Source organism: Lygodium microphyllum, chromosome 22 (genome assembly GCF_053477565.2).
Source record: "Lygodium microphyllum isolate KBCC chromosome 22, Lygodium_microphyllum_v1.1.10, whole genome shotgun sequence".
Taxonomy (NCBI): Eukaryota; Viridiplantae; Streptophyta; class Polypodiopsida; order Schizaeales; family Lygodiaceae; genus Lygodium; species Lygodium microphyllum.
Window position 1 is genome coordinate 48,835,104 of NC_141156.1, and position 27,888 is coordinate 48,862,991.

Below are 27,888 nucleotides of genomic sequence, written 5' to 3' on the forward strand. Positions count from 1 at the left end.
GGCTGTAGCTTTCTAACGCTTCTAACAGTAGACGGCTTTCCCACAGTCAGTATGGTAGGCCAAAACTGCAAACCTTTTAGAAATTGTCTCCTTCCCACGGTGACTTAGGTAAAGAATCCCACAAGGAGCTCTCTTTCATTGTGGAACTCTGGTAAACAGCAAAAGTAAGCAACAAGCATGATAGTTTCACCTGTATCAGATACAATAGGTCATGGACTTTTTCAGCTCCCTCCTAATGCTACCACACACACACATTCCTGGTTGCACTCCTTTTCATGTCACTTCTCAAACTTGCTTTGGGAAACCCCTCTCACTAGAAGAGCTTGTGTCATTTGGCAATATCAGCATTCCCACTGGATTTTTAAAAATCAGAGTCTCTAAAGCAGCCAGCAACAGATAATAACATTTCATGGCTTCATCCTTCTTGCTTCAGAGTAGCTATCAACATGGTAGCCTTTAATGCAATAGCCCTTTTACCCCCAAATAGTACCTTTGTCACCAACAGCTTGCAAAGTTTCTGCGGAGTGAATTAAAATCAAGGGATACCATAGCTGCAGTAATAGGCGGAAGCAATAAGTTCCGGTAATCGTTCGTGAATCTTTCACCTCACTACATCTTCCCATTGCAGAACAACAAAGCAGGTGGTACAAACAATTTCAATTTTGTATACTTCAGCTTCCATCACTCCTATTATCTGCTTATAATACCCTCTCTCTTGAGCATTTGTAATGCATCCTCTCTTCATACACTTTCCACTACTTGATCATGTTAAGTGGACACCAAAGGTTGAAAAAAGAAAGTAGACGACAAGCCCTGTTCATACTATTGTCTTTCCAGGAAAAGGACGTATAGGAAACTTGGATTCAGTTTACTAGCATTGAAACCATACTTATATAGACAAAACAGCAGGAAACTAAATTGTCCACAAGAACTTCAGTTCAAAGTCATCAATTAGCAAGGGTGCATACCCATGCTTGAAAAGGCACACCACAGCAGATAACAACCAAGCTGATAAACACACGTCAAGGTAGGAGAAAATTCTCAGTTTATACCAGTTCCTACAAGTTGCTCTTCTTCCAAAACGCATGTACATTGTAGTTAACATGTGGTAGTATTGACCCAAAGGCAGATTATTAAATGGAGGTGAGTTAAACCTCTTTAACATGTGAATACATTCTCTCACGGAAGTACAGGACGTTGCACTATCTCATGCTGCAAATGCAGCAGGAACAGAGAAAGCCAGAGGAGAATTTTTGCAGATTCTTCTAGAAGCTTGATCTGAATGTGTTGCACAGGCGCAATGACACAAGACCCTTTAATTCCTCTTTTCAGACTCTTACAGTGCTTAAAACTTAAGAGAGGAAGAAAATAGACAGCTGTACTTGAGGTTCTCTGATGCAGGCGCACCTGTAATTTAGTTACAATGCTGCAGAATAAAGGGACATTCTTGACAGTACTTGTGTGCATGTATCACACAACCCTGATAACACAAGTTTGCATGTGGCTTTGTCCAGACATGACTCTTTATCATTGTAGTCAAAGCAGGGGATGATCAAAAGGGGAAATTAGTCTGCTGTTCAAAACCTCACAGTTCAAGCCAGAGTATAACATCAATCATTCAATGAGCTCCATAATGCTCATCTGCATTCATTCTTCGTTTCTCTTCCCATTCCAGGTACCGCTTGCGGTTATACTCTCTTCTTTCTTTCACACCCATTTTGCTTCGATCTCTTTGTAGAGAGTGCATCTTATTCCTGGAATCACTTGGCATCTCCCCAGATTCAGTCCATCCCATTATACTGAAGGGATCTACAACTGCCTCATCATCATGATCATGCTGCAAGAAATTGAAAACACTTAGTCTTGGTCAATTAAACACAACAAATATTCCTGAAAGAACTACTTCCAGCTCCTTAATATTACAATTGCTTTTGAGCCTCAATAAATGACATTAAGATTGGCAATGTCAATAAATATTCTATTTGATAGAAATTCAGTTTTATATTGATTAGCTTAGCTTTAGAGGCTTCTACAGTTTGGAAATACACTTCTACGGGGAAAGTAATTATGATATTTGACTGAGGCCATTAGATACATAGGAATCTTCCTTCCCAAAGAAATCCTTATATTCACATGCCTTGAAAAAATGTATGGACAGCTTCTAATGCTCCAGTATATCTGACCCAAATGCTCTAGACTAGACATATGACTCAGCCAAAAATGTTCTGCTGTCTCAACTCTTGCACTTGACATGGAAAGAGAGTTTAATTAAACTATTTCCCAAAGAGCAGTTTGGTGAATTGCTATCTGAACGATGATCAATGAAGGTAATGCTGGTGATTCAGATTAGTCACTGGAGTGCCAAATAGGGTTGCCTTTATGTACATTATAAGTAGGATGAGACCTGAGAGGACAAGGCTAAAAAGGACTAGATCTGAAAGGAGTCTCACGAGAGAACCTCAATCACACTTCATATATTAGCATACATATTTCTAGCAGACATCACCAAAATTCGAATCCTCTGAGCAACAGCAACAAGTTGATTTAGTAATGGAGCTTTATCGAATTGAAGTTGGGGTGATCATTTTGCATCAATCAATGTGTGCAGAGAGCTTGACAACATGATCAAATATTCATAGTAACAACAAAAAAATCAGTTCAGAGTTAGCTTGAGAGTGCCCAACAGAAGAACACAAACACAGAGAGAGAAGGGAAGAGCGAGACTGAAATAAACACAGAGAATGGAAGAAGAAGTCTGCACTGAACTCAATGGAATGCTGAATACAAAGTGGACTGATCAGTCCTAGCTCAAAGCGTCAGTGAGAGCAGCGGATCAAGCTGATGACTGAAATCCAAATGAGGATACTTTTGCAGACACCTCCATGCAATAGGAGCCTTTCCCACAATTTGGGCATTTAGGCTCCCCTTTCTTGTCATCCTTTGAATCATCCTGCTCCTTGTTGCTCCGTCTTGAATTGCAATAAAAGCTTTGGTGTGGAGCTAGGTCCATGGACTCCAATTTCCATGTGTCATGCATCCCATTCCAAAACAAGCAAAGCAAGCTCCTTCCAAAGAATAGTGTCTCACACTCTAGAGGTCAAAAGACTGGTGTAGAAGACAAACATATTTTGGAGATGGAAGATGAGTGATAAGAATCATCATCATACCCTCATATGAGATCGTCTAGCCAAGGGATGCAAGATCGTCCATAACTCCCCTCCATTTTGTTGATGCGATCCTTCATAGGAGAGTTGTCAATAGAGAGCATGTGAAGCTTCTTCTTGATGGAGATGCAATGGGCAAAGAGAAGATAACTTTGTCCAAACCTCCATGGTGGTCCAAATCTTAAGAGTAGAATCAATGCAAGGATCCTCCACTGGATGTCATATCAGGTTAGTCACAAAAGCCCACACATCAAAGGGATCCGATACATACTCCACTTTGCACAACCAAAGGGAGTAGTTGGTGCCATCAAGTCAATCCTTCTTGAGCAATGATGAAAGAACAAGCACTTGCATAGAGGGTGCCATAAAGGCCATGCAAGGTCCTTCAATAGGAAACCTATTAGGAACATGTAGAGAAGTAGGGAACAAGGCCACTCCATTCCTCTGGACCTGTCAAACTGAGGATCACATGATATTCAATGCTCTCATCTTCAGTCTCCTTCATGTCGATCTTTGTGATCTTGATGATTGAGAGGGTCTTTGCAACATTATGACTAACAAGAACATTGATCTTTAGACGATAGGGTCGTCTATCTACAAAACACGGTTGATATTGGGCTGCCCAAACGGAGAAGAAATCAGCTACACTGCAGCAACACAAGATACAGATGCTCCTCACACGTGGAAGGTGGCCCGAATAGTGCAAAGAATGTGTTTTTCAATCTGCACCAAACAGCAAGTAGAGTGTGGTTTCCTCTTCAAAGAACCTCCACCAGTCGTCTTTTTTGGTGATGATACCATGTGAGAGCGCACAATAGATAAAGCACATGAACATGAAGAGAGAAGGGAAGAGAGACACTGAAATAAACCCAGAGAATGGAAGAAGAAATCTGCACTAAAATCAATGGAATGCTGAATGCAAAGTGGACCAATCAGTCCTGCAACTTGGAGTGTCAATAAGGGCAGCAGATCAGGCTGATGACTGAAAATGCACCGGATGACAAAGGGTAATCACTGGATGACACAGTGCTGAAAATCTAAAAGATAAAAGTGGCTGCCAAGTGAGTGGGGGCTGCTATAAATAGCTGTGCAATCCCCCAAACTGGCTGACCTGGTACCAAGGCATGTGCTGGCTCAGTCCAACCAGCAGTTAATGCTGGTCAACAGCAGAAAACTGATCACCAGCTGCATTTTTTGCAGCAAAGCCGGATCGCCAGCATTTTGGTGTGAGCATAGGTGCAAGCAGCCTAAATTGTAATGCACTGAGCTGGATAAGTTGACAGCCAATGTGTAATGCACACTAATGAAAAGGCTGAAAACAGTCAAAGCTCCTCTGTCTCCCTCAGACTCTAACGAAGCTCATGACTAGGAGATGACATCATGAAATAATATAGGCTAACAGCAAGTATATATAGACTTATGTGACTTATGTGACCAGTAACTTCACACAAACTTCACTTACATGACAAATGTGTCTTATGATGAATGTGACTTACAAAAGAAATCTATGTGCGATGTAATTTATCTTACTGGGCAAAACTATGGTGCCACTTTAGTACATTAAGTTCACTTTTGGAGGCACTTTGAGATATTTCTTCACCACTTCATTTCGGTTTTTGAAGAATTTGTTGAGAGTTGGCAATGCTACACAAGTACAACCAAGCTTTGGCCAAGTGAGCTATTGGGTAGGTCACAAATCTTTAGACTCTTCATGATGAAACTTTGGTGCTAGAAGCTGAGAAGTCTCCTTTTTTAGAGGCACAAAATTTGTGTGCATGAAATTGTATGTCTTTCTATATTAGCCCATGTGTAGAGAATATTAACTACAAGACCCACTAAGTTGTATGTTTGTGAGGCTACTTTCATAGCTTTATGTCAAGTACAAGGGCTGAACTTGTATCTGAGATAGATTGATTCCAGCTAGCAAAGATTGCTTTTGCTGAGATGGCTACTTGCAGTCACCATTCTGAGACAGATTTTATGCAAAAGGTGCCAAAGATGTTATTCCTTGGTAATAAGTTAATCCAAGATGATGTTTATGATATCCTGACTCCTCAAGAGCACCATCTACATTCCAGTCCCAGAAGGGAACATCCATATCCCCAGTAGAGGGGACAGTCTATTTGCAAGTCTCACAGGGAGCTATCAGAGTGCTCGTGCATTCAGTTTCTTTCAGGGTTGCACCTATGTACGTGGCAGCTTGCTTTCATCTTGGGAGCAACAAAAGTATCTATTAGCACAGGTCTTTGTAATACAGTGATTAAGCTGTATTTGCCTATAGCACATCTATAGCAGAAAGGTCCTCTTGTTTATCCTAATGAACAGTTCTGTTGAAAAATGTACAAATATTTATGGTTATTCAAGTCTAATATAAGAAAAGCCTATATCTGACCTTTGCAAAACAAGATTTGTAAAGCGTCTGAAACTCAAAAATCATAATGTGCCATTACAACTCAAGATAATTAATTTGGAGGTAATATTTGTCAGAATATGTCAGAACACTAGAAAATTATGGACTACATACTGTTTCAACATGATTTCCATGGGCATTTGACTTATAAGATGCAGCATCTGTTATTTGTTTCTCCAACTCCAAATGTTTATCATCTTGAGAATCTAGGTCTTCCTTCAAATCCCTTGATTCCATTGATGCTTTTATCATTTCTCGCTTACGCAATGTTACGCCAGGTCTATTTTGGGTGTTATCATCGTATAGTGGTTCAAGGTAGTAATATTTTTGCAATAGATCCCACACCTTTTTGTTATGTGCTTGCTCTTCCTGCAAACTAAAACAGAGCATTATCTCAAACTTGAAGTCACCAGGGAAAAGGACTGTAAAGCATTAAGATTGAACAACTAGTATGCCTCACATCGCAACAAGTTCTTGTTGAAGACGGCTTCCATCAAGCGAAATAATATCTTCCATGCACGGTCTGATTGAAAACTGAGTGATATAAAATGCACCTGCAGCTGCCCCAGCTACACAAAACAATCTAAAGTTGAAATTCATGTATCATCTGGAACAGGTTGACAATCACTATTACAACACAAAGTATCATTTTTCCCCCTTCTGAACACTATTATCCTTGGTGCATAGAATACGAGCTTTCTAGCTAGATTCTCTAATAGCCTCATCACTGGGATGACAGCAGGGCACCATATATTTGTATAACATTCTATTTACAACTTGTTTGCCATATACACCACTCTTCAGGTATCATATACTTGTTACTGTGATCCAGATCTTGCTATCTTGCTATTGTTTTGATATATTGCTCAATCTCAAACTCAAAGGAAGGTTTACAGCAGACTTTATGAGCCGAGTGATTTTTGTGACAAAAGAGATTTCACACTAAATCAAAGCAAGTTGATGATCTTCAAAGAAATCCCAATTCTATAAGGACCACTTCCTACACATCACTCAGTGGCAGGGTTTCTTACATATCACATCTCATGCTATGAGAATTGGTACTGGGAAGACTCAAGTATCATCAAATCAATTGAAGAATGAAAGCAGAGGAAATACCAAGGGAGGGCAAACCATGCAATACCAAAAATGTGGAGTTAGAGAAGGGGTTTTGGGGACGGAGCCGGGAGCCACGAGCCACGAGCCAGGAGTCGGGAAAGAATTGCCATCCCCTGTCACCACAAGAGGGGGCTCTAACATGGGACAAGACTGGGATGGTATGGGGATAGGACAGGAAGCTAGAAAATGGGCATCCCATGTTAGTATGACCACTAGCCATTCACACAGCTCTACATATTATATCTGTTTCCAGATTAGAAATGCCTTGTACCTTCCTAATAGACAAAGCATTGACTTTAAGGATTCAAGTAAGGGCATCACTAACCTTATTCGCTACACCCTTATGGTAACAAATCTAAGAGTCAATGAAACTGCTTGAATTCATAGTACATTGAGAGAAAGACTGATCTCTCTACGAATTCCAATACATTTGGCTTTCACCAATAACCAGCTCCATCACAATCCAATTTGCCCCTTGATTCCGACACAATTTGGGCACAAATTGAATCTAGTACACTTGCATGCAGGTCAACTTGAATGTGGATCTCCAATCTTCACCAGATCTATTGTAAATACTTCATTTCCAGCAGCTGCTCTGATCTTTGGGCTTCTATTTAATGGGCACACTTTGAGGTGGCTAAGAAACCCTAATTTCTGCTGTAAATTGGGGTTTTAATAGTTTGTCAGAGCAAACCTCTTATTTTAGAGAGAGAAAATCAAGTCACCTGCGAGTGTTTAGGGTTTTGCTAGTCTAACACCCTAATTTTTGCACCAGCAACTGTCAATGACCTCATTTTAAGCATTTCTTGCTGTTTACAGCCCCAGAATTTGTTCTAGATCAGGTGCTCTGCTGTCCTAAAGCTTCACCAGCTATCTCCCTATCCACAATGGAGGTCCCCACCCTCAAATCTTCCCTAAACAACCTAGACTGGGAGAAAAACAGCCCAGCATGAAATATACATCTGTGTGCAGCCCAAAACTGATCCAAACTTGACATTTGACAAATTTCCATTTTCACTTGGGCCTCCACATGCAAAAATGGGCTGCCTAGCACTTTGGCCCTGCTTATGCTATCCATCTCTAGGGGACTGGGAGGTGCAACCTCCCCCTTGAGCACTAGGCAACACTTTGGACCCTCTATGCCTTGCTGAACTTAAATGAGATCCAAAGTTGGCTCTAACTAAAACACATCAAGTAAAGTGCATCATTGAGGATGATCTCCCATGTCAAACCTTCTCCATCCATTTGCTTCCTTCCATTAGTGAAACAATACATGTAGCACATGGAAACTTTACCTCTCACTTCACTTGCCTTGAAACCTCCACTAGATTCTAAGCCTTTGTCATTGTGGACCACAAAAATCATTGGAACTTTCACATTGCTACCAAAAATGGTACATTGGCTGCATGTCCCTCATAGCTAGCACTACACTGAGCATTTGCATGACCAACATCAATACCATGAGCCCCAAACAAACTAGCATTAGCAAATGCATTACCAAATGTGCCACTTTTTGCCCCAAGCATCATGCCAACATTTCTATACATAGGAATTTTTATTTTCACTTGCCATACTTGGATACATTGGGCCTTGCATTCGATACACTACTTGTTGCATACCATAAGGACTTCGGCCATACATACCCATAGACGTCCATTGACCAGCCATTGCATGCAAGATAAATCCACCACCAAAGTATCCTAGGTGCCCCACATTGTAGGCCATCTCATAGGCTACATATTGATGCTCTTTGATCCATGATCCCAGCTCCCTGGACATCTAAACTGTCATTAAATGCAGTTGTTGCCCCTAGGACATAGGGTTTATTTTAGGGTTTCATATAATAGTAACACCATTAGGGTTTTATTTTATTATAAAAAGATACTTTGTCCCTCATTAGCACCATAGTTGCCAAGAAACTCATTTCATAATGTTAAGAAACTCGTTACACACCTAGGCGCTTCATAAACGTATGAAACACCTATTTTAAACTTTCACAATGCCATACCCTAAATGTTTTGGGACTTTGTAAAGTTGTTTGTCATGGATTTATTTAACAGGTTGACATGGATATTGACAATGATTGCCGGAGTTTTGTTTTGAGTCGTTATCCATGATGATTGCATATATTGATGGCTCCTTTTACAACGAAAGTTTATGTTGGGCATGGATGGTGGACTGTGATGCATGCAAATATTGATGTTATGTTGAATGTTCATTTGCATTGTTAGAATAATGAATAAAATCAATATATGCTGTCTATGTCACATGAGTCTTAGTATATGTGTATAAAACTTCCTACTTTTTTCCATCTCGAATGAAACCTGTTTCTAACATTTTATGAAACATGCACTTTGCTCCACACACAACCTACAGACTTGCCATCACAGATCCATTGCTTGCAGGGAGCCAACCTTATCGCTTATCTATCATCTTCTTATCTGTGACATGTACACCTTTGATGCTGCTTGCCATGTCCATCACACTGACAGCTCACACGTTTGGTGCGCCAACCATCTGTTGCATTTCTGGCAACTTGCACCCTGCCTTTGTGCGCTGCCCACATTGCAATCAATTGCTGCCTTCAATTGTGCCCATCCGTCGTCAAAGGTATCCTGCTAACGTGACTCGCTACCCATCGCCACATCACCAACCTACTGTCTGCATCCTGCCACCCTCATTGCCACCTGCCAACCAACACCGACCTGCCGCTTCTCTGCCGACCTTCTCGCCATCAATCAACCAACATGCCACGTCATAAGTGTGAATAGATGCTGACAACTTGCAGCCATGTCTTCTTCACAGCCGACAGATCAATTTCGACCAAGCCTTATTAAAAACTTTCATAAAAGAATATATTATTCAATCATTTTCTATTATTTTCAGCTCAACAAAGCCCTGTTCACACCTATTGCCCTTCCTGAGCTCAATTTGGCACATATTTGGGGCTTTTCCCAAAATTTCTCTCGAATTCATGCATTTCATCACCGAATTGAAGGAATTTCATGCACCGTCTTCATCAAATTTGGGGCTTCTCAACAATTTGACCAAATTTTTCCCAAATTTCACATCGGCATTGAGGCTCAATTCATCAAGAGGCATGACATTTGACAACATCTGGTAAAAATTTCACAAAAATTCTTCTTCTGAAATTCATCAAATTTCTTCAAAATCGAGGCTCAATTCACCTTGAGGCACAGCATTCGACATTAATTGGGTTATAATTTTACCCAATTACTTCAACTTCTCTTCAATTTTTAGGTTGAATTTGGGGCTTTTACCCAATTTCACCTTTGAGGCCCTCCAAATTTGGGCCTTTTGCCTCAATTCATTTTCTTTGGCCTTGACGTGCTCAAAAATCATTTTATTTGGCTGTTGGCCTTGTTGTTTCCCGACATTGAAGACAAATTTTATTATTTCCGCGCATTTATTGGGTGAATTTTCATCAAATTCTACTACTAAACAAATTATCGGAGCACTTTCAGCCATTAATCTCTACTCTCAGCATATTGCTGATTACCGGCTTGATCAAATAATATTTTATTTTTGAAAATATAGTTTGCATATTTTTCTCTCTCCTCAGCAAGAAAACAGTAAGAAAAGATTATTATTAGACTTCATCGAGGCGGGAAGCTTCTATTAGTGGCTTATTATTATTCAATCATCTATTTTCTCTCTCTTCACTTAGAATCTATTATTTTATTGCCGATCATCACTCATGACCAACAATAATAATGATTTGTTGGGTATGCTTGGTGCCAACGACAAGCTCAACGGCACCAATTACCCAATATGGGCTTACATGATGCAACATGTTCTTCTCGTGAAGAATTTATGGCATATTGTCAACGCTGTCGAGCAACATCCGACTTCTCCAACTCTAGCACCACCTCCCGCCTCGATGACACGAGGTGGCTCTCATGATGTTGAATCATCTTCCTCTTCCACAATGCTTCCCACTCACGACCAGATTCAATGGATGGCCACAATGCCCAAGCACATGCCATAATTGCTTTATCCGTGAAGAAAGGTAACATTCCACACATCCAATCAAGCATCCAACAACCTACTGATATAAAATAGTATCAAAGGATCCACTACTATCATTAGAAGTGAATCTGAAACCACGCTCCAAGGGAGCAGACACGGGCTGAAATTCAGCTGCCTAAAAAAGTCCCTCGCCGGTTGCTAGACACTCTTCAGGACAACAAGCAACCTCTTTCTTTGGTTGCCTGCACAAGAGCCTCTGCTCATAAGGAACAAGGTAATCTTCTTGCATGTACATTGGTGGCTACAACATGCAATGAAGAACCTCTATGTTACAAAGATGCTTTTTCAAATGATCGTTGGGTGGACGCCATGAAGACACAGTTTGATTCCATCCATCAAAATGACACTTCGGAGCTCTGTGATTTGCCTCATGGCAAGCATGCAATAGGTACCAAATGGGTTTATAAAATTAAAAGAAAGTCTCATGGTTCTATTGACAGGTTAAAAGCCCGCCTTGTTGCCAAGAGCTATACCCAACAACAAGGAATCGACTTTAAGGAAACTTTTGTCCCTACCTCTCGCATTACTACAATCAAGAGTATTATTGCCCTTGCTGCCCACTTTCATTGGGAGGTGCAACAATTGGACATCAAGACAATGTTTCTACATGGATCTCTCACTAAAGAGCCATATGTTTCTCAGCCTCCAAGATTTGTAGTCAAAGGCTTTGAGCATAAATTCTATCATCTCAAAGGCTTTGTACGGTTTAAAACAAGCTCCACAAGCTTGGTATGCCCGCATACATTCCCATCTATTGCATCTTGGATTTCAGAATAGCCCTACCAAGGTTACTCTTTACATTTACATTGGACATCAAGGATTTGATTTTATTATTCTTGTGCTTTATGTTGATGACATGCTTGTCATTGGGACCAATGCTAGTCAAATTGCAGCATTTAAGGATGATTTAGAGTAAACGTTTGCCGTGACAGATCTTAGTTTACTTCACTATTGTTTGGGTATCCAATTTGCCACCATTGAGAGGGGCATCATCATGACACAGCCCAAGTATATTGGACAGCTTCTTCAGCACTTTTAGTTTGAGGATTGCAAGCCCATGTCTACTCCCTTGGAGCCTGGTTTCGGATTCACTTCCAATGATGGTAGCAAATCCTTTAATACTACTTTACATCAGCAAGCTCTTGGAGATGCTTAATTTATCTATGTCACATGAGGCCCGATCTTCAGTTTGCTATCTCCCAGTTGAGCAAATTTATGCACAACCCTTCAGTAGTTCATTGGCAAGCAATGAGACATATTTTCGATATCTTAAAGGCACCCAAAATCTTGACCTTTTCTACAAGCCTCATTCTTCACTCTCTTTGTATGGATATTCTAACAGTGATTGGGCTGGATGTTCAAATTCTCATGTCTTTCTTAGTAGCAACTACTTCTTCTTGGCTACATCTCTTGTTTCTTGGTTTAGTAAGAAACAAACTACAATTGCTACTTCCAATTGTGAAGCTGAGTACAGAGCAGTATTCATAGCCACAGTGGAGTGTGTTTCACTTTGCAAGTTACTTACACATCTTCATGTGCACTAGACCGCTCCGCCACTTATCTACACTAACATCCAGAGTGCTTTGGCCATGGCGCAAAACCCAGTGGTCCATGCCCGCACAAAGCATATAGAAGTTCCTTACCATTATGTTCGTAAGTAGATGTCAACTAGAGAAATAGAGTTGTCTTACATACCGATTGAAGACAACTTAGCAGATCTATTCACGAAGGCTCTTCCTCGACCAAAGTTCCAGGCTTTTCGTCAAGCCTTGAACTTGATTCCATTTGTTCCATAATCTGTCATACTCTATATTGTCACAGGTTGCTACATCCACTTGGATGAACCTGTGCAACCATGACCTTATATTTTCTTTCATTTTTTAGGATTTTGTCATTTTTCCTTGATCAATCTACCCATCTCATGGAGGGGGCTTTGTAGTCCATGATCGATTCCTAGGCATTTAAACTATCATTAAATGCAGTTGTTGCTCCTAGTGTCCTAGGCACTAAGTGACACTAGGATTAGGGTTTTCTATGATGGTTAAGCCATTAGGGTTTTATTTTATTATAAAAAACACTTTGTTCCTCATTAGCATACAAGTGTGGCATTATTCATTTTGATCGCCTTTGGTGTTGTATTCTCTCTCTCTCATTAATACATCACCTCTCATTTTGTGATTGAGTTATCGTGCATCAATTAGTTCATTGACTATCTTCCATACACTTTCAACTAATTGCAAAATTACTACACACTTGGGCCAACACACATTCACATGCATGCCTTACTGCCCAAAACTCTTTGGATTGATGCTACCAAGTTGGACTGACACTTGCCATACTAGACCCACTAGCATCATTTGCTTTTGGTTGTTATCAAAATTGTGTGCATCTTGTGCTTGATGTGGCCCTTCTTTCGAAACCTCATGTTGTCCCAGTGCCCCATTTGAGCCAAAAAATCAATGGATGCATACCGGACCAGTTTATGCGCAGCCAATTAGGCCTATTATAGCTGGTATCCCATAGCATGCATAGTGTGTTCCAATTAGCAACATGCAAGGTTGGTGGCACCAAAACCATGCCAATAGCAACCATAGCCTCCTTAAACAAAGGCCAATATACTGTTGGGCAAGCTTCAATCTACACCCAAATGGGACATTCATGCTAAAGTGAACATTGGAAATTTGCCAGGGGCTTCTAGGACTCAATGTGTACAAAGCGGCGATCAAAAAACAAAGGTAGCTTAGCCAATAAAGCATCCCACATCTAAGGAGAATGCAAGAGCACCTCATAAAAGCCCCTAGGGTCTACAAAAATTTCATCCACACGGTCAGTTTACATCAAAGAGTCTGACAGATCCGAGCAAGCATCGAAATTCTACCCGTAAAAAACAATGACACCCTTTTTATAAAAACCAAAAAGTGAACGCAGCACAACTATCCACATTAGCATCCAACACATCTTCCTCAACCTTGTCCGCAGCACTGCAAAGATTTTGGTGAACATAATCACCCAATGAAGTGTTTGCAAATTCAATCAAGTGCTCCCAATCCAACTCTTGGGAGTCCTCAGAGATAATGGCCGCTTGCGCACAAGAGCAAACACAAGTATGCATTGGAGTAGAAGCTTCCACAAAGCCCATAGGTTTGTCGAAAGCATGTTTATGACATTTGCCTACCGGCTGATCATCCAAACAAGGTACCATTTCTTCCATGCATGGAACCATTTCCTCTTCATTGTTAGCCACGGAATCCAAAGCAAGTGTAGCCTCTGGTCGGTCCACGAACACAGTATTAGGGCCAGCCATGTTAGCTCTTCCCCCTTCCTCTCTCTCTCTCTCTCTCTCTCTCTCTCTCTGTGTATCACCCTGCAAGGGCAGCAGAAACAGGGCAACATGCTCAAATCATGCAGATCTCCAAATATGCAGATTGTGCAACCCTACTAATGATGTAGGACTGCTGGACTCTCTCTTTTTTTTTCGTAAAAACGCTGGACTCTCTCTCTCTCTCTCTCTCTCTCTCTCTCTCTCTCTCTCTCTCTCTCTCTCTCTCTCTCTACACACACACACACACACACACACACACACACACACACACAATAACAATCTCAACTCTCACAAACATTAAAATTCTAAAAGTTAAGCTTCTAATGGTAACAACACGCAAAACTTTTCAATGCTCGGTTTGTCATGGCAGTCCCCCCATGCCCCAATAGCCAGCACGCGTTCAAAAGATTTATACAAATAAGTGTCAAGAACCCCTGCACCATCTCAAGCACAAGTACCAAAAAAAAACCACGTCTCGTCATATCCGCCCCCTCCAATAAATGCTTTTCATGTTCGCCCCTCTCACTGGTAGCATCCCATACCACCCTATTCAAACCCTCAGGCATGGACCATCACAGTTCCCTGAGCAAACAATGGTTTTTTGCATGTCATTGTGTCTCACGCTAGAGAGCAAGTTGGCAATCGAATACCAATGAAACGCCCCCTAGATCTAACTTTTGTATAAGACAGAACACCAGTTGTACCCATGACACAGAAACCATAAAGTGGATGGATTTTAGACTCCCCTCCTAGCCGCAAAGCCCATGCTAGAGAGCAAGTTGACAGTCAAATACCAATGAAACGCCCCCTAGATCTAACTTGTGTATAAGACAGAACACCAGTTGTGCCCATGACACAGAAACCATAAAGTGGATTGGATATTAGACTCCCCTCCTAGCCGCAAAGCCCATGCTAAATGAAACACACTTCACCAAGTATGAAATGCAAAACACGTTTCACTAATGGGACATTTCAACATACAGCATTTCGTCTACCCCTTTCAATCCAAGGGAAAAATGCAATTTCTATTAAAAACCTACTGATATATGTATTTCAAATGTGATATTCTGTTGTCGTTTTATGGGCATTTCACTTGGGACCTACCCAAGGGTGAAACATTTCATGTTGAAATGCAACAATTTCAAGAGTGAAATATAAACCTGAGCATGCATCTCTTTTTACTTCCTGAGTAGAGATTTGTGGGCTATCTTAACCACATCTTGATCTCGAGCAGCCATCATATTTGTGGGGGTATTCCTTTATCACCAACACTCTTGGGGAAGTGGTTCTACACTATGGTTCCCTTTATATGATGATCTTTAAAAACAAAAACAAAAAACAACAAGAACAAGAACCAAAAAATAGAAATAAACATCAAATGGCAAAAAGCATTGCTTCTCATTCCTCTTGGGACCCCTTTTTGTATATGAGAAGGGGTACAAAGCTGGCTAAAATTAAGCCACAAACTAATTAAATTTGAGTGGCTAAATTGTCGGCTCTCATACAGCCCCAAGGGAATTACAATTAAATTGCTTTACAAAAGCTCAACTTTTGGTGGGACAACTGGCTAAAAAAGTTCACTTATCATCCCACATTCTATCAATTCCTTGCCAATTTCCATCACCATTACCACCCTCTGCCATCAGCCTTTATTGCGACCCAGCCTGGTGCACATGCTTCATCATCATGAAAAACCCTGGACTGAAGGTGACTTCTGCTGTTGTCCTAGCATTCCCTTCTGCTGCCACAAACTGCTGCACTGCTGTCAACGCAAGGACTGCAGTCTCTCAACTGCCCCAGGGGTGTCCTGCTGCTGTGTTTGGCTGCTGGTGGATACATCTTCCAAGCTGCTGCAATACACATGGCTGCTCCCTGAACTGTTTCTGCCCCAAAGTACAGCCCTGCTCCATCCATCATCACTTTCTGAAGGCACTGCTGCTGGTCATCATTAGAATGCAGCTGATCTGCTTTGAGTGGTGGCTGCCTGCTGGCATTCGGGATCTGTTGGAGCATATCGCTCTCTTCTGGCATCACTCAGCCCACTGGTGACAGGTCTAAGTGGACATCTCTTCAATCCTTGGCCATCTGTTGTCTCTCATACCTTGTTTAACAAGTTTTGTTCATACAATATGTTTCTATTCAAACCCTTATGTACTCTCACCTAGGGGGTGTTAGAATAGTGGGAGTGTGTGAAAGTTTTGCATGTTTTCAAGTTTATTCATCACATTCACAAGTACCATCTATGGGCATAACAGATTAGCTAGTATGCGCTTTTGTCACATTTGTTTCTTATGATATAGCATGGACTGGCATTTAACCCTTCTTTGCCCCAAAGATCGCTTTCATATATTTAATGATTTTCATATTGATTCAATCTCCCTTCAAGTCTCCCACTCTCTATCATGGTCTCTTTACCTCCTCCCTCTCTCAACCTTGCCTCCACCCTCACTCAATAATTACGAAGTTTATACTTCCAGGTTAAGTCTGAAGTTTCAGCTCACAGGTGTTTGTATGTGGCCAATTGTGAATTGTACCTGCAGTACAATAATCAGGTCTAAACATCACACCTTGCACTCTCACTTTCGAAAAGCAACTGACCTGCTGTTGAGATGAGCCTGTGCAAAAGGTTTAAACCACCAGTAACTGCAGAGTCCAACCCACAACCACAAAAAGGAAAAATATATCAAAGAAAGTAGAGTTGGAAGACCACTTTATGGAGCAGAATATACCAATGGCAGATGAAGCATAAACAAATATCACAACACACTTGCATGACTGCGAAAAGAAAATGTCCAGACAAAAACTATATGCATCGGCTCATGCATGCTATTCTACTCTATGCAAGTACTAAAAATAACAATGTTAACTCCACACAAGTATGAAGTTAAAATCCTTCAACTAAAGCCTTGACTAGACTACTATGAAACATGAAAGTTGTTTCACCTCAGAAATCCTTGGTCAGGACAACACACTTCTTCTTCTTTTCTTCCAAAACATTTTCTTTATGAGTTCAACAAAAAGACAAAGCTCACAAGAAATACAAGATGAGCAAAAGACCCTGCTAGGTCACCCCTGGCTGGCTCCAGCTCATACAAGAGAAAGGGGTGGAAATGACTACAATGAACAGCCATACTATTAAACAAGTTAGGCATGCAAAAACAGGTTCATACTACCAAGTTAATGCTCGTGGAAACTCCATCCTAAGAATACTTGGAAGCTATGAAATGGTGTATTATCCAACTCCAAGCTAAAACATGATTTTCTGTGCTGATTGATAACCTATAGCTGTGGTATATCAATTATTAAATTGTTTGTAAAGTTTTTTCCTCTACTAAGAACAATGTAAGATGTGCAAGATGTACTTAGTTTATTTTTCCCCCCCAAAGAAAAGAAAAATCTATTAGTAACACCTTTGAAAGAATCCCTAAGGTAAAATACAAAGTACAAAGTGAACCCTATAAGGGAGTAGTAAGTGTAACATGAATACAATGGCTGGGTAAACAACTAGTCTAGATGGTTGTAATGCCATACCATATGTGACTCAAAGTGAGTGGAAGAAGTTTCAAGTGTCCCGTGTCCACATAAAAGCATCACTCCTCTTCATATGTTTAGGGTCACCTTACAATCTTTCCCATTGCCCACGCAATGTGAGGATAATTTCTTTCATAGATCCTAGAGAGTCTTTGTTATATAAATGTCATGTAGATCAATAGTGGGCTCTCTCTCGTGGTGCCACGCAGTTCCATGTCTACAGATTGAAATCATATGGGATGATTGTTAGAGACTAGATTTTACCTGTGAGCCTATGGACTTGTGTGTCATTATTTACACTGAGTTTATACTAACTGTCACTATCTATCATGAAGCTGGAAGTGGTTTTTTATGTTCAAGGTGAATGCAAAGTGTTTAGGGCTGTTCTGGACAAGTAGCTAAAACTAGTGACCCTGGACAAGTGACATGAGAGATTTATGCTATGTAAAGTGCCCAGGAAGCAGCCGCAATTTTCAGCACAGATAGAGGGGCAGCAACAGGGCACCTACTTGCTGTGTGCTTTTTGGCTGGTGTTCGATGCTCTTTGCAGGGCAATCACTGAGGAGAAACAGGACATAACTTAAGTTCATGGATAGAAGACTAATTGTGGTTGTTGGATGCATGTGGAAGGACCAATCTGAGAGCCTTTGGACTGCTGTGGACTGCTCTGTTCAGAGATATCCAGCTGTTCACTGCTTGCTCAGTGAGTTCTACCGTGATTCATGGTGATTCAAAAGTGAAGACTCAAAAGTGAGCAGCCATAGACTCATATTATGTCATATAGACTCAAAAAATAGAGTACTCGGTAAACAATGTGTGAAAAATAAATACAAATGTGTTACCGTAGGACGTGCACTTTGTTGTGGAGTATCATCCTCATTTGCCACACTGACCACAAGGTGTTGCCCCCTCCAATGCTCTAAACTAGCAAACACATCATCCGGCACATCTGGGCAATTATCAATATCCTTACCATTAACATGAGCAAGATGATCCTTCACTCGTGTAACACTCCTTATGCGTATGACATGGCAATAGTTGCTTTCCCACCACTCTGAGCCACCGATAGCTCCATAGTTGCTAATGGTGCACGTGTGGCTCCAAAACATATCCTTCACCATGGCTATTCCTTGCTGGAATAGAGGAAACAGCAGTAAAGTTGAGGGAAACCATTTTGAACCAGTGTAGACAGCGAAGGGCGAAGAGAGGAGAGGGATTGCTCGCAGGAAACACCAAACAATAGCTCCAAATCTGAGGAAAAAGTACCACAAATAGTGTGGACAAGTGAAACCAGCCTTTCTCTTCGGATAGGGTGCTAAAACCTGATCAACCACTTAATTACAGCAGTTAATAACTGAACATAAACTGAAATGCACACATTACCTTAACAATCTTGGACAATAGACACCCGGTTGACCCCAAAACTGGCGCCCCTTTCAGTTTTCTTTAACTTTGATTGCTAATGGATAGTGCACAAGTTGAGATTCCACAATCTGCTTTGCTGATCCAAAAGCCCGTTACTGTACATACAATTAGCAAGCAATTTGGGTCAAATGCCCCTTGATTTTCACCTACGACTTGTCAAAAATAACAGGTATGCTCTGATACCATGTCAAAATAAGCGACAATGCAAAGAAACAGTAGGGTTTGTTGAGAAACCCTTCACCCTTAGTTTGCATTTTTGCGTTTCTGCATTTTGTGTTTAGGGTTTGCAGCCCCAAAAAGGGGCCCACCCTAGACTGACTGTGCCTATTTATAGGCCACTCTCTCATTCATTCCTTACGGCTGATTCATTCAGTCCATCACCTCTTCTCTCCAACCTCTCCACTACCCTCACACCCCTTGGGGAGGACATTGAGGTTTGTGGTTCATGGTTGTCTTCATCATCTTCCTTGTGCTACGGCACCCTTGTTCCCTTGTATCACATTCACTCTATGATTCATAACTTCATCATTCCATTCATCATAGTTTCTTCTCTCTTCTCTTCTCTTCTCCATGTTTGCCAAGTTCACTCCGTGTTCCTCCCCGCAAACCCTACTGCCTCGCTGATACATCATCTTTTGACATGGTATCAAAGCTGGATCTACTCAAACAGTGGCAAAGATCCTCCACTCCAATGAAGGCAAAGACTAGTGGCGGGTTCAACATCCACTTCTCTTCTTCTTCCGCTTCATCAACACCCTAACTGGCGGCTGCTCTCTTCTGGATTTACCGTTTTCCAGCCTTCGTTCAGGGCTACTGCTGCCACCTCCACCTCCCTACTACTGGTGGCGTAGCCAGACTGCTAGCGGTTGTTCTCTACTACTGTTTGAGCTGATCCAGCTCTGATACCATGTCAAAAGATGACGTACCAGCAAGACAGTAGGGTTTGCGGGGAGGAACACGGAGTGAACTTGACGAGCATGGAGAAGAGAAAAGAAGAGAAGAGAGAAGAAACTCTAATGAATGGAATGATGAAGTTCTGAATCATGGAGTGAATGTGATACAAGGAAACAAGGGTGTCGTAGCACAAGGAAGATAATGAAAACAACCATGAACCACGAACCACAATGTCCTCTTGAAGGGGTGTGAGGGTAGTGGAGAGATTGGAGAGAAGAGATGACGAACTAAATCAATCAGCCATAAGGAATGAATGAGAGAGTGGCCTATAAATAGGCACAATCAGAGTCTAGGATGGCGCCCCTTTTTGGGACTGCAAACCGTAAACGCAAACCCCAAACGCAAGACGCAAAAACACAAAAAACACAAACTGCAGGTGAAGGGTTTCTCAACATGTCAAAAGACGACGTACCAACGAGACAGTAAGGTTTGCAGGGAGAGAAAACAACAAACACAAGCAATTGGAGAGAGAAAATCTGTTGCGGCAAGCTAATGAGAGAAAATCTGCTATGACAGATAGAGGACAAAGAAAAACAACAGCGATAGTAGGAAGAAGAGAAAAAACTGAGCAACCAAGTTGCAAAGAACAACTGCCAATAGCAGCAGGGAGGAGCTAGCAGCAAAGATCCTCCACTCCAATGAAGGCAAAGACCGGTGGCGAGTTTGGCATCCACTTCTCTTCTTATTCCGTTGCAGCAACACCCTAAATGGCGGTTGCTCCCTCCTACGTTTGTTGTTTTCCAGCTTACGTTCAAGACTGTTGCTGCTGCCTCCACCTCCCTACTACTGGCGGCTTGGCTGTTCTCTACTGCTGGCAGCTCCTCCCTACTATTGACAGCTATTCTCTGCAAAAACCTAGCTGCTCAATTTTCTCTCTCCTCCCTGCTATCGCTGCTGTTTTTCTCTCTCCTCATCCTATCACAACAGATTTTCTCTCTCCAACTCCCTTCATTTGTTGTTTTCTCACCCCGCAAACCCTACTATCTCACTGATACATCGTCTTTTGACATGCTGAGAAACCCTTCACCCGCAATTCGCATTTTTATGTATCTGCATTTTGTGTTTAGGGTTTGCAGCCCCAAAGAGGGGCGCCACCCTAGACTGACTATGCCTATTTATAGGCCACTATCTCATTCATTCCTTACGGCTGATTCATTCAGTCTGTCACCTCTTCTCTCTAGCCTCTCCACTACCCTCACACCCCTTTAGGAGGACATTGTGGTTCGTGATTCGTGGTTGTCTTCATCATCTTCCTTGTGCTACAGCATCCTTGTTTCCTTGTATCACATTCACTCCATGATTCAAAACTTTATCATTCCATTCATCAGAGTTTCTTCTCTCTTCTCTTCTCTTCTCCATGTTTCCCAACTTCACTCCGTATTCCTCCCTGCAAATCCTACTATCTCGCTGGTACGTCATCTTTTGACAAGGTTTGCACGGAGCAACAAACTCAAAAACACAAGAAGAACACGATGATGATGCACTGAATCATGCTATGAGAAGAAAAGTTGATACAACGGAGCCAAAGCTCAAAAGATAACTACATTGTCCTGTCTGAATCAGGCGGCAGCACCTATAGAAAATCTTCACAGTGAAGGGAGCGAAATGCAATCGTCCAAGCAATGGGCTATAGAAATAATCATTTGAAGGTAAAGGACAACTATCGAGGGAGTAGAACACAGTCCTCTAATGCCGTCAGAGACATGAAAGATGATCACCAACTGTCGAGGGAGTAAACCGCAGTCCTTTAATGCCGAGAAGTGACCTGGGCAACAATAGGAAAATCCCAGTGCCGAAGCTGTCAAACGCAAGGAGAGCAACCCAAATGCTAATGCCATGTGGATAATGATAACGCCAGATGATGGAGGATGGTTGGGCTGGAAAAACGCACGTCCTAGTAGCTTCTATGATGGAGAAGTGAGGCTGTAAAAACATGGGTCCCAGCAATCCCTATGATAGACAAGTGATGAAATCACTAACGCTCCATGATGTAGACTATCACTGACACTGAGCTGGAGATGATGCTAGGCAAGGAGAAGGTCTCCAGACTGAAAAACGCAGGTGAAGGTGGAGCCTGAAGAAAAAGGGTGCTAACGCCAAGCAGCAAATGGTGACGCCAAGTGAAAGATGCTCCAAACACAAAGCCTGATGTTGAAACACGGCGCTTGAAGCAGAAGAGGAAGGGTGACGGCAACCATAAGCCACGAATTGCAATGCCCTCCTGAAGGGATGTGAGGGCAATGGAAGGGGCTAATGAGAGAAATGAAGGGTGTCTGATGACGGAGAAAGAGAGGTGAAGAATAACTAAAGAGTAGTGGGGTGGTAAAAAATGAATAAAGTGACTGCCTATTATAGGCATAAGCTATCTAGGGTGGCACACTACTATGGGGGTGTCCGTTGAAAAAGTGGCCAAGATGTGGACACCAGCCCTTTTTGGGGCTATCAGTGCAAAACCCTAAATAAAGCGTGTAAACTAAAGAAGTGGTTTCTCAACAGAACTTGCACAAATGGAACCACCAAATACTGCCCCAATTTACAATGGATGGACATCATCACAATTTCCATCTCTTAGCACAAAGTGCTCATGCCTTTAGCCATTGCACAACTGATCATGAACATAAGCAAAGTCTAAATCACCAATATATTGCTCTTTCATGGCATCCAACTCAATGTGATAAACCATGCTGATGATTGAAATTTATGGCTTACGTGATAGTACATCAACCACAACATTCTTTTTACCATCAATATGCACAATGTGAAAATGAAAGATAGAGAGAAAATTTATCCATCTCATATGTTTTTCTAACAACTTTGTCTGTGTCAAAAAATATCTCAAAGTTTGATGATCTATTTATACTGTAAAATCAGTTCCCCAATTCCACACAGACAGTGCATGAATTACAACCAAGAGCTCTTTCTCATAGACCTACAAATTCTTCTCTGTACCATGGAGAATTCGGCTCTCATAAGCCGCAACACGGCCATCCTACCTAAGAACAACCCCAATGTTGTTACCACATGCAGCACATTGAACGACGAATGACTTCCTTAGATCAAGAAACACAAGCACTCGATCTGAAGTCATCTTTTCCTTCAACTTTTCAAATGCTGAAATTTCCACTGCCGTCCATCTAAATCACACATTCTTCTTCTGTAAAGCAGGTAATGGAGATGCAATTTCAGCAAACCCGCATACATAATTCTTGTAGTAAGAACACAAACACAAGAGGTTACGGATCTCATGTACATTTCTCAAAAGTGTCATGATCATATTGCCTCAAATACAAATATCATCAGCCGATACAATATGCCCCAAAAAGTGGATTTCATGCAAAAAAAAATTCCACTTTTCTTGTCATTGATAATCAGCCTATGATTATGTAGTTCATTAAACACAATGTCCAAGTACTTTCTATACTTTGCCTCATTATTTGGAGTAGACAATCATGTCATCAAAGAAAGTGCTCACAAATCCCCTATGTGGCTTGAAAATGCGGTCCATCATCTAATTAAAAGTGACAAGACCATTCATAAGCCCAAAAGGTATGACAAGAAACTCGTATAACCCAAAAGATGTTCTGAAAGTTGTCTCAAGCACATTCTCCGATCTAATACATATCTGATAATACCCACTTTTCAAATCTATAAAACTAAATATGGCCATCCCCCACAATCTATCCATAACATCATTGATCCGAGAAATCGAAAAGCAATTCTTTATCGTAATCTTGTTCAAAGCACAATAATCAATGCAAATACGCCATGAAACATCCGTTTTTTGCACCAAAAACACTGGAGAACAAAAAGGAGATGAGCTAGGCTGAATTAGCCCTATTTCTAACACCTCATTCACCTGACTTATAATCTTCTCCTGTTGGGCTGCACTAACTCTGTAGGGTGGCTTAGTAGGTGGGCTACTTCCAAGGATAAGATCTATGCCATGATCTTTAAGTGGTTCAAGTAGTAGTTGCCCTAAAAGTGACTCACAGAAGCAATCAACATATATTTTCAAAAATAACATACAATCCTTCTCTAACTTAGACATATTCCCGACATTCTCACTATCATCTTTATCCTTACCAAGAACCAAGTACATTGAAAGATGATTTTTCATTACTTTAGAAATGACAGTTGCAGATACAACAGGGACAAATTCTTCTTTCAACTTTATATCAAGTGTGAGTGCTCTCTTTTACACAAGAATCAATCATTGCATGCATACGGTAACACCATGGCATACCAAACAACACATCACAACCCTCAAGTGAAGCAATTAAGAACTCTTTGCTGTCCACATATCCCTGTATATGTAACCAAAGCTTTCCAATGAGTGGTATAATAGGCTCTACATGACCTTTACATGCCATTCCAACTCTCCCCATGGATCCCATCTCATTCTCTCAAATAATAGATGGGCTGCCATGTCAACAAAGATGAAGTTGGCTCATACACCATTATCAAAGAAAATCAATGCATGCTGATCCCTAATTTTGCCCCATCATGCTCTGTACAACTCATAGCATCATCATTGGGCTTATCACTAACAATATCGAGCACCAATCCCACTAATATTTTGGACTTCTTTCCCTCAAGATCTCCTTGATTTCTGATTTTCCACCCTCTTGTTCATAAATAAAGTATTTATTTGCAACCATCAATTCCCTCAGTTATGCCAATGTTTTTGAGCCCTTTCCTTGCTGTTTTGGCCTCTTTTCGAACTGATTTTCAAATCTGCCCCTTTTCTCGACCTTATACAACTTTTTATTCGGCTTCTCCCGACTCTCTAGGAAGCCATGAGTTGAGACATGCTAGACATGATGGATTTAATGCAAAAATCCATGATTCCTTTGGGCAGCCCATAAACATATTTTTTCACTAACTCATGGTGATGAGGTCATTCCTCACGACTCTCTAGTGCTAGAGAGGGAGTATGAGAGGGTGGTGAGATGGGCTAGCCGCGCCTCATCTATATATCTATACAGATGCACAGGATCTAGAGAGGGACGTCTCTGACGTATCGACCAAAATCTGGTAGATTCAAATCTTGGAGCTGGGATTGACATCCAGGCTCATGATGGATTGCAGAGCGGGTGGCTTTTGTGTGGAGTTTACATGAGGGGTTAAGCAGGGCTTGCAGGTCAGATTTAATCCTCATGGATGCTTTGTTGAGGATATGAGCCACCAAGCCCTTCCCATAATCCGAAGAAAAGGATCCCTTCTACGCCTAGGACTTCGCCTTGGCCCGAGGATCTGAGTTGAAATCTGAGGCATATAATGACTCATCGGAGGAGTCCACATCCTGCTTCATCTTCTGCTCCTTTTTCTTCCTAGAAGCCGCTAACTCTTTACAGTCCTTCCGCAAAGGGCCCTTCTTGCCATAGTGGTAACACTCACCTTTGACTTCTTCGTCTTTGAACCCCTCTCTAAAGCTACAAGAGCCTCACTAGAATCTCCATGTAATGTATCATCAGTGGATGTGCACGGAGAAGCCATCTGTAGAGGATTTAGAAGAGAAGTAGAGAAAAAAAGGTATTTGGAGAGGGAACACAGCCAAACCACAAGCACAAATTGCAAAAAATGAGAGTTCACATGCAGTATAACCCAAAATCTAACCAAAAGAAGACAAAAGCTGCTGCAAAAAGTCAAAAAAATCAGTCAAAAACTGCCAAAAACAGCAAAAAAGGCTTGAAGCCACTTGCTCATCATCAAGGATATACTCAAGATTCGGAACATAATATTTTAGCAGTCTTATATGGAATACATTGTGGATATTTAAATGAGGAGGTAAGGCTAGCTTGTATGCATGTGTTTCGAGGCATTTCATATATGGCCCACAATATATGGGACTATCAAGCCCTTCTTGCAGTCTAAAGAAGTGGATCCCTTCCGTGCCACAGACTTCTCCTTGGCCGTAGGATTGGAGTAAGAGTTTGAGGAAGAGGATGATACGTCGAAGGAGGTCGCATCCCGCTTCTTCGTCTTCTTCCATGAAGACGGTTAACTCCTTGCAATCCTTCCGCAAGTGACCCTTGTTGTGCTAAGAAATGCACTTAGCCACTTAAACAGCCCCAAAACATGCTTATTTTAGGCTTATTTTAGTCAAAACCCTAAAATGGGGAGCGGATCGAGAAAGTTAAGTGGGAGAGGATCTAGAACCCTAATTTTCTATAAATTGGCAGCAGTCCTCCACTCTGTTACAATCTCGTTTTTGCAGGTTTCAAGTGTTACCAGCTTGCTGCCCACACCCCGGTTACGGAGGACATCTCGGCCCTTGCTGTCCATCACTGTTCCCTACAATCTGACGCCTGTTTCCAGCCATCCGCACGCTGATTGCTGCTGTTTCTGCCTGGCGACTAACTGCTGTTGATCTGCACTGCTCTCGTACAGCCTGCCACGCCAGCAAACTGCTGCATTTGCAGGCTCCAGCTGCCGTCCTGACAGTTTTCTCTCTCCTGTCTACAGTCGCTGCAGTCTTTCTCTCTCCTGCAGGCTGTCTTGCCTGCACTTTTAGTCTTTCTCTCTCCTGCAGGCTGTCATGCTTGCGTTTTCAGTCTTTCTCTCTCCTGCAGGCTCCGTTTTTAGTCTTTCTCTCTCTTACAAGCTGTCCTGCCTGCGTTTTTAGTCTTTCTCTCTCCTGCAAGCTACGTTTTTAGTCTTTCTCTCTCCTCACTGTTGTCTGCATCAGATCCAACTTCTCATTGCTACGTTTGCTGGTGTTCGACATCCGGATGCTGCCTTGCTACGATTCGGGATCTGTTCGAGTACGATACACTCTCCAGCTCATTACCCCTGCCCTGATCCTAGAGATACAGGAGTTCGAGGTTCAGTATTCATTCACTGCATAGTGTGTTTGCTGCATGAGCATCGTATTATTAGTAGTCATATCATTTCGTTTATTCACTGTGTTCATTGTCTCTGAGTTACTCTAACCCTAACCCTAACCCTAATTGTGTTCTTTTTATCAGTCTGTGCTTTGTCGTACGGTTTCTGTTTATGTTTTTGTGTTAGGGCATTTTTCTTTACAACCCTTCTTACCACAGTGATAACACCGGGCCTTCAACTTCATCCTGTCACCCCTCTCTAAAGCTGTAAAGACCTCACTAGAACCACCATAATGAGATGAGAGCCTCCCCTATAAACGCAAAGGTGTCTCATGCTCAAGCAGCATCGAGGACATATGTGTAAAGCTCACAGGTGTAGAGGATGTCTACACCCTCAAACCATTCGCCACTCCATCAAACTCCAAAGGGAGGCTGTAGAGTATGCCTCTGGAAGGGCAGACTGCATGTGTCGAAACTAGTCATGTTCCTATGTAACATGGAGCAAAAATGACGTAACACGAAGCAAAAATGACTAAATGGTGTCCTTGGACTCAAACTTCATCTACTGAAGCTTTTTATAAAGGGTCAGCACGCATAGGGAAAGGTGCCTTGTACAACATCTGAAGCTTTGACCATATCTCTAGGGATGTCCTACAATAGGTAACCGCTGGTAGAGCTTCTTTAGAAATACACCGAAGCAGTGTAGAATATGCACGAGCATCGTCTGAATCCCATGTAAGCACAACTTCCTCATGGTTGTCTTCATCAAATTCATCGGGAAGAGGAAAAGAATGCTGATGCCGAGGAATAGCTCCACATACAATGTACCAAATCCACTTTTGCACAAACCAAGCTTTCATCACATCACTCCATGTAAGATAGTCAAGTCCATGTAACTTATCATCTGTAGAAGTGCACGGAGGAGATAGAGGATAAAGGGTATAGGAGAGGGAATACAGCCAAACCAACAGCAAAGACTTCACAAAATGAGAGTTCACATGTAGTATAACCAAAAATCCAATAAAAAACGAAGGCCAACTAACTGCAAAATGAAGAAAAACCAGTCAAAAACTGCCAAAAACAGCAAAAACG

At 41.7% G+C, this 27,888-nt stretch overlaps 1 protein-coding gene across 1 annotated transcript in view; it reads right to left on the reverse strand.

Annotated features, from left to right (window-relative positions):
* Positions 1-1,028: 1,028 nt before the first annotated feature.
* Positions 1,029-27,888, reverse strand: part of LOC148017122 (uncharacterized) — a 43,595-nt gene continuing 16,735 nt past the window's right edge. Inside the window, exons 3-6 of the mRNA XM_087662525.1 lie at positions 16,661-16,705; positions 6,035-6,143; positions 5,689-5,950; positions 1,029-1,837 (exon numbers count right to left, since the gene is read on the reverse strand). Of these exons, the coding sequence (XP_087518651.1) occupies positions 1,619-1,837; positions 5,689-5,950; positions 6,035-6,143; positions 16,661-16,705 (635 nt within the window). The 3' untranslated portion in view covers positions 1,029-1,618. The remainder of the gene's footprint in view (positions 1,838-5,688; positions 5,951-6,034; positions 6,144-16,660; positions 16,706-27,888) is intronic.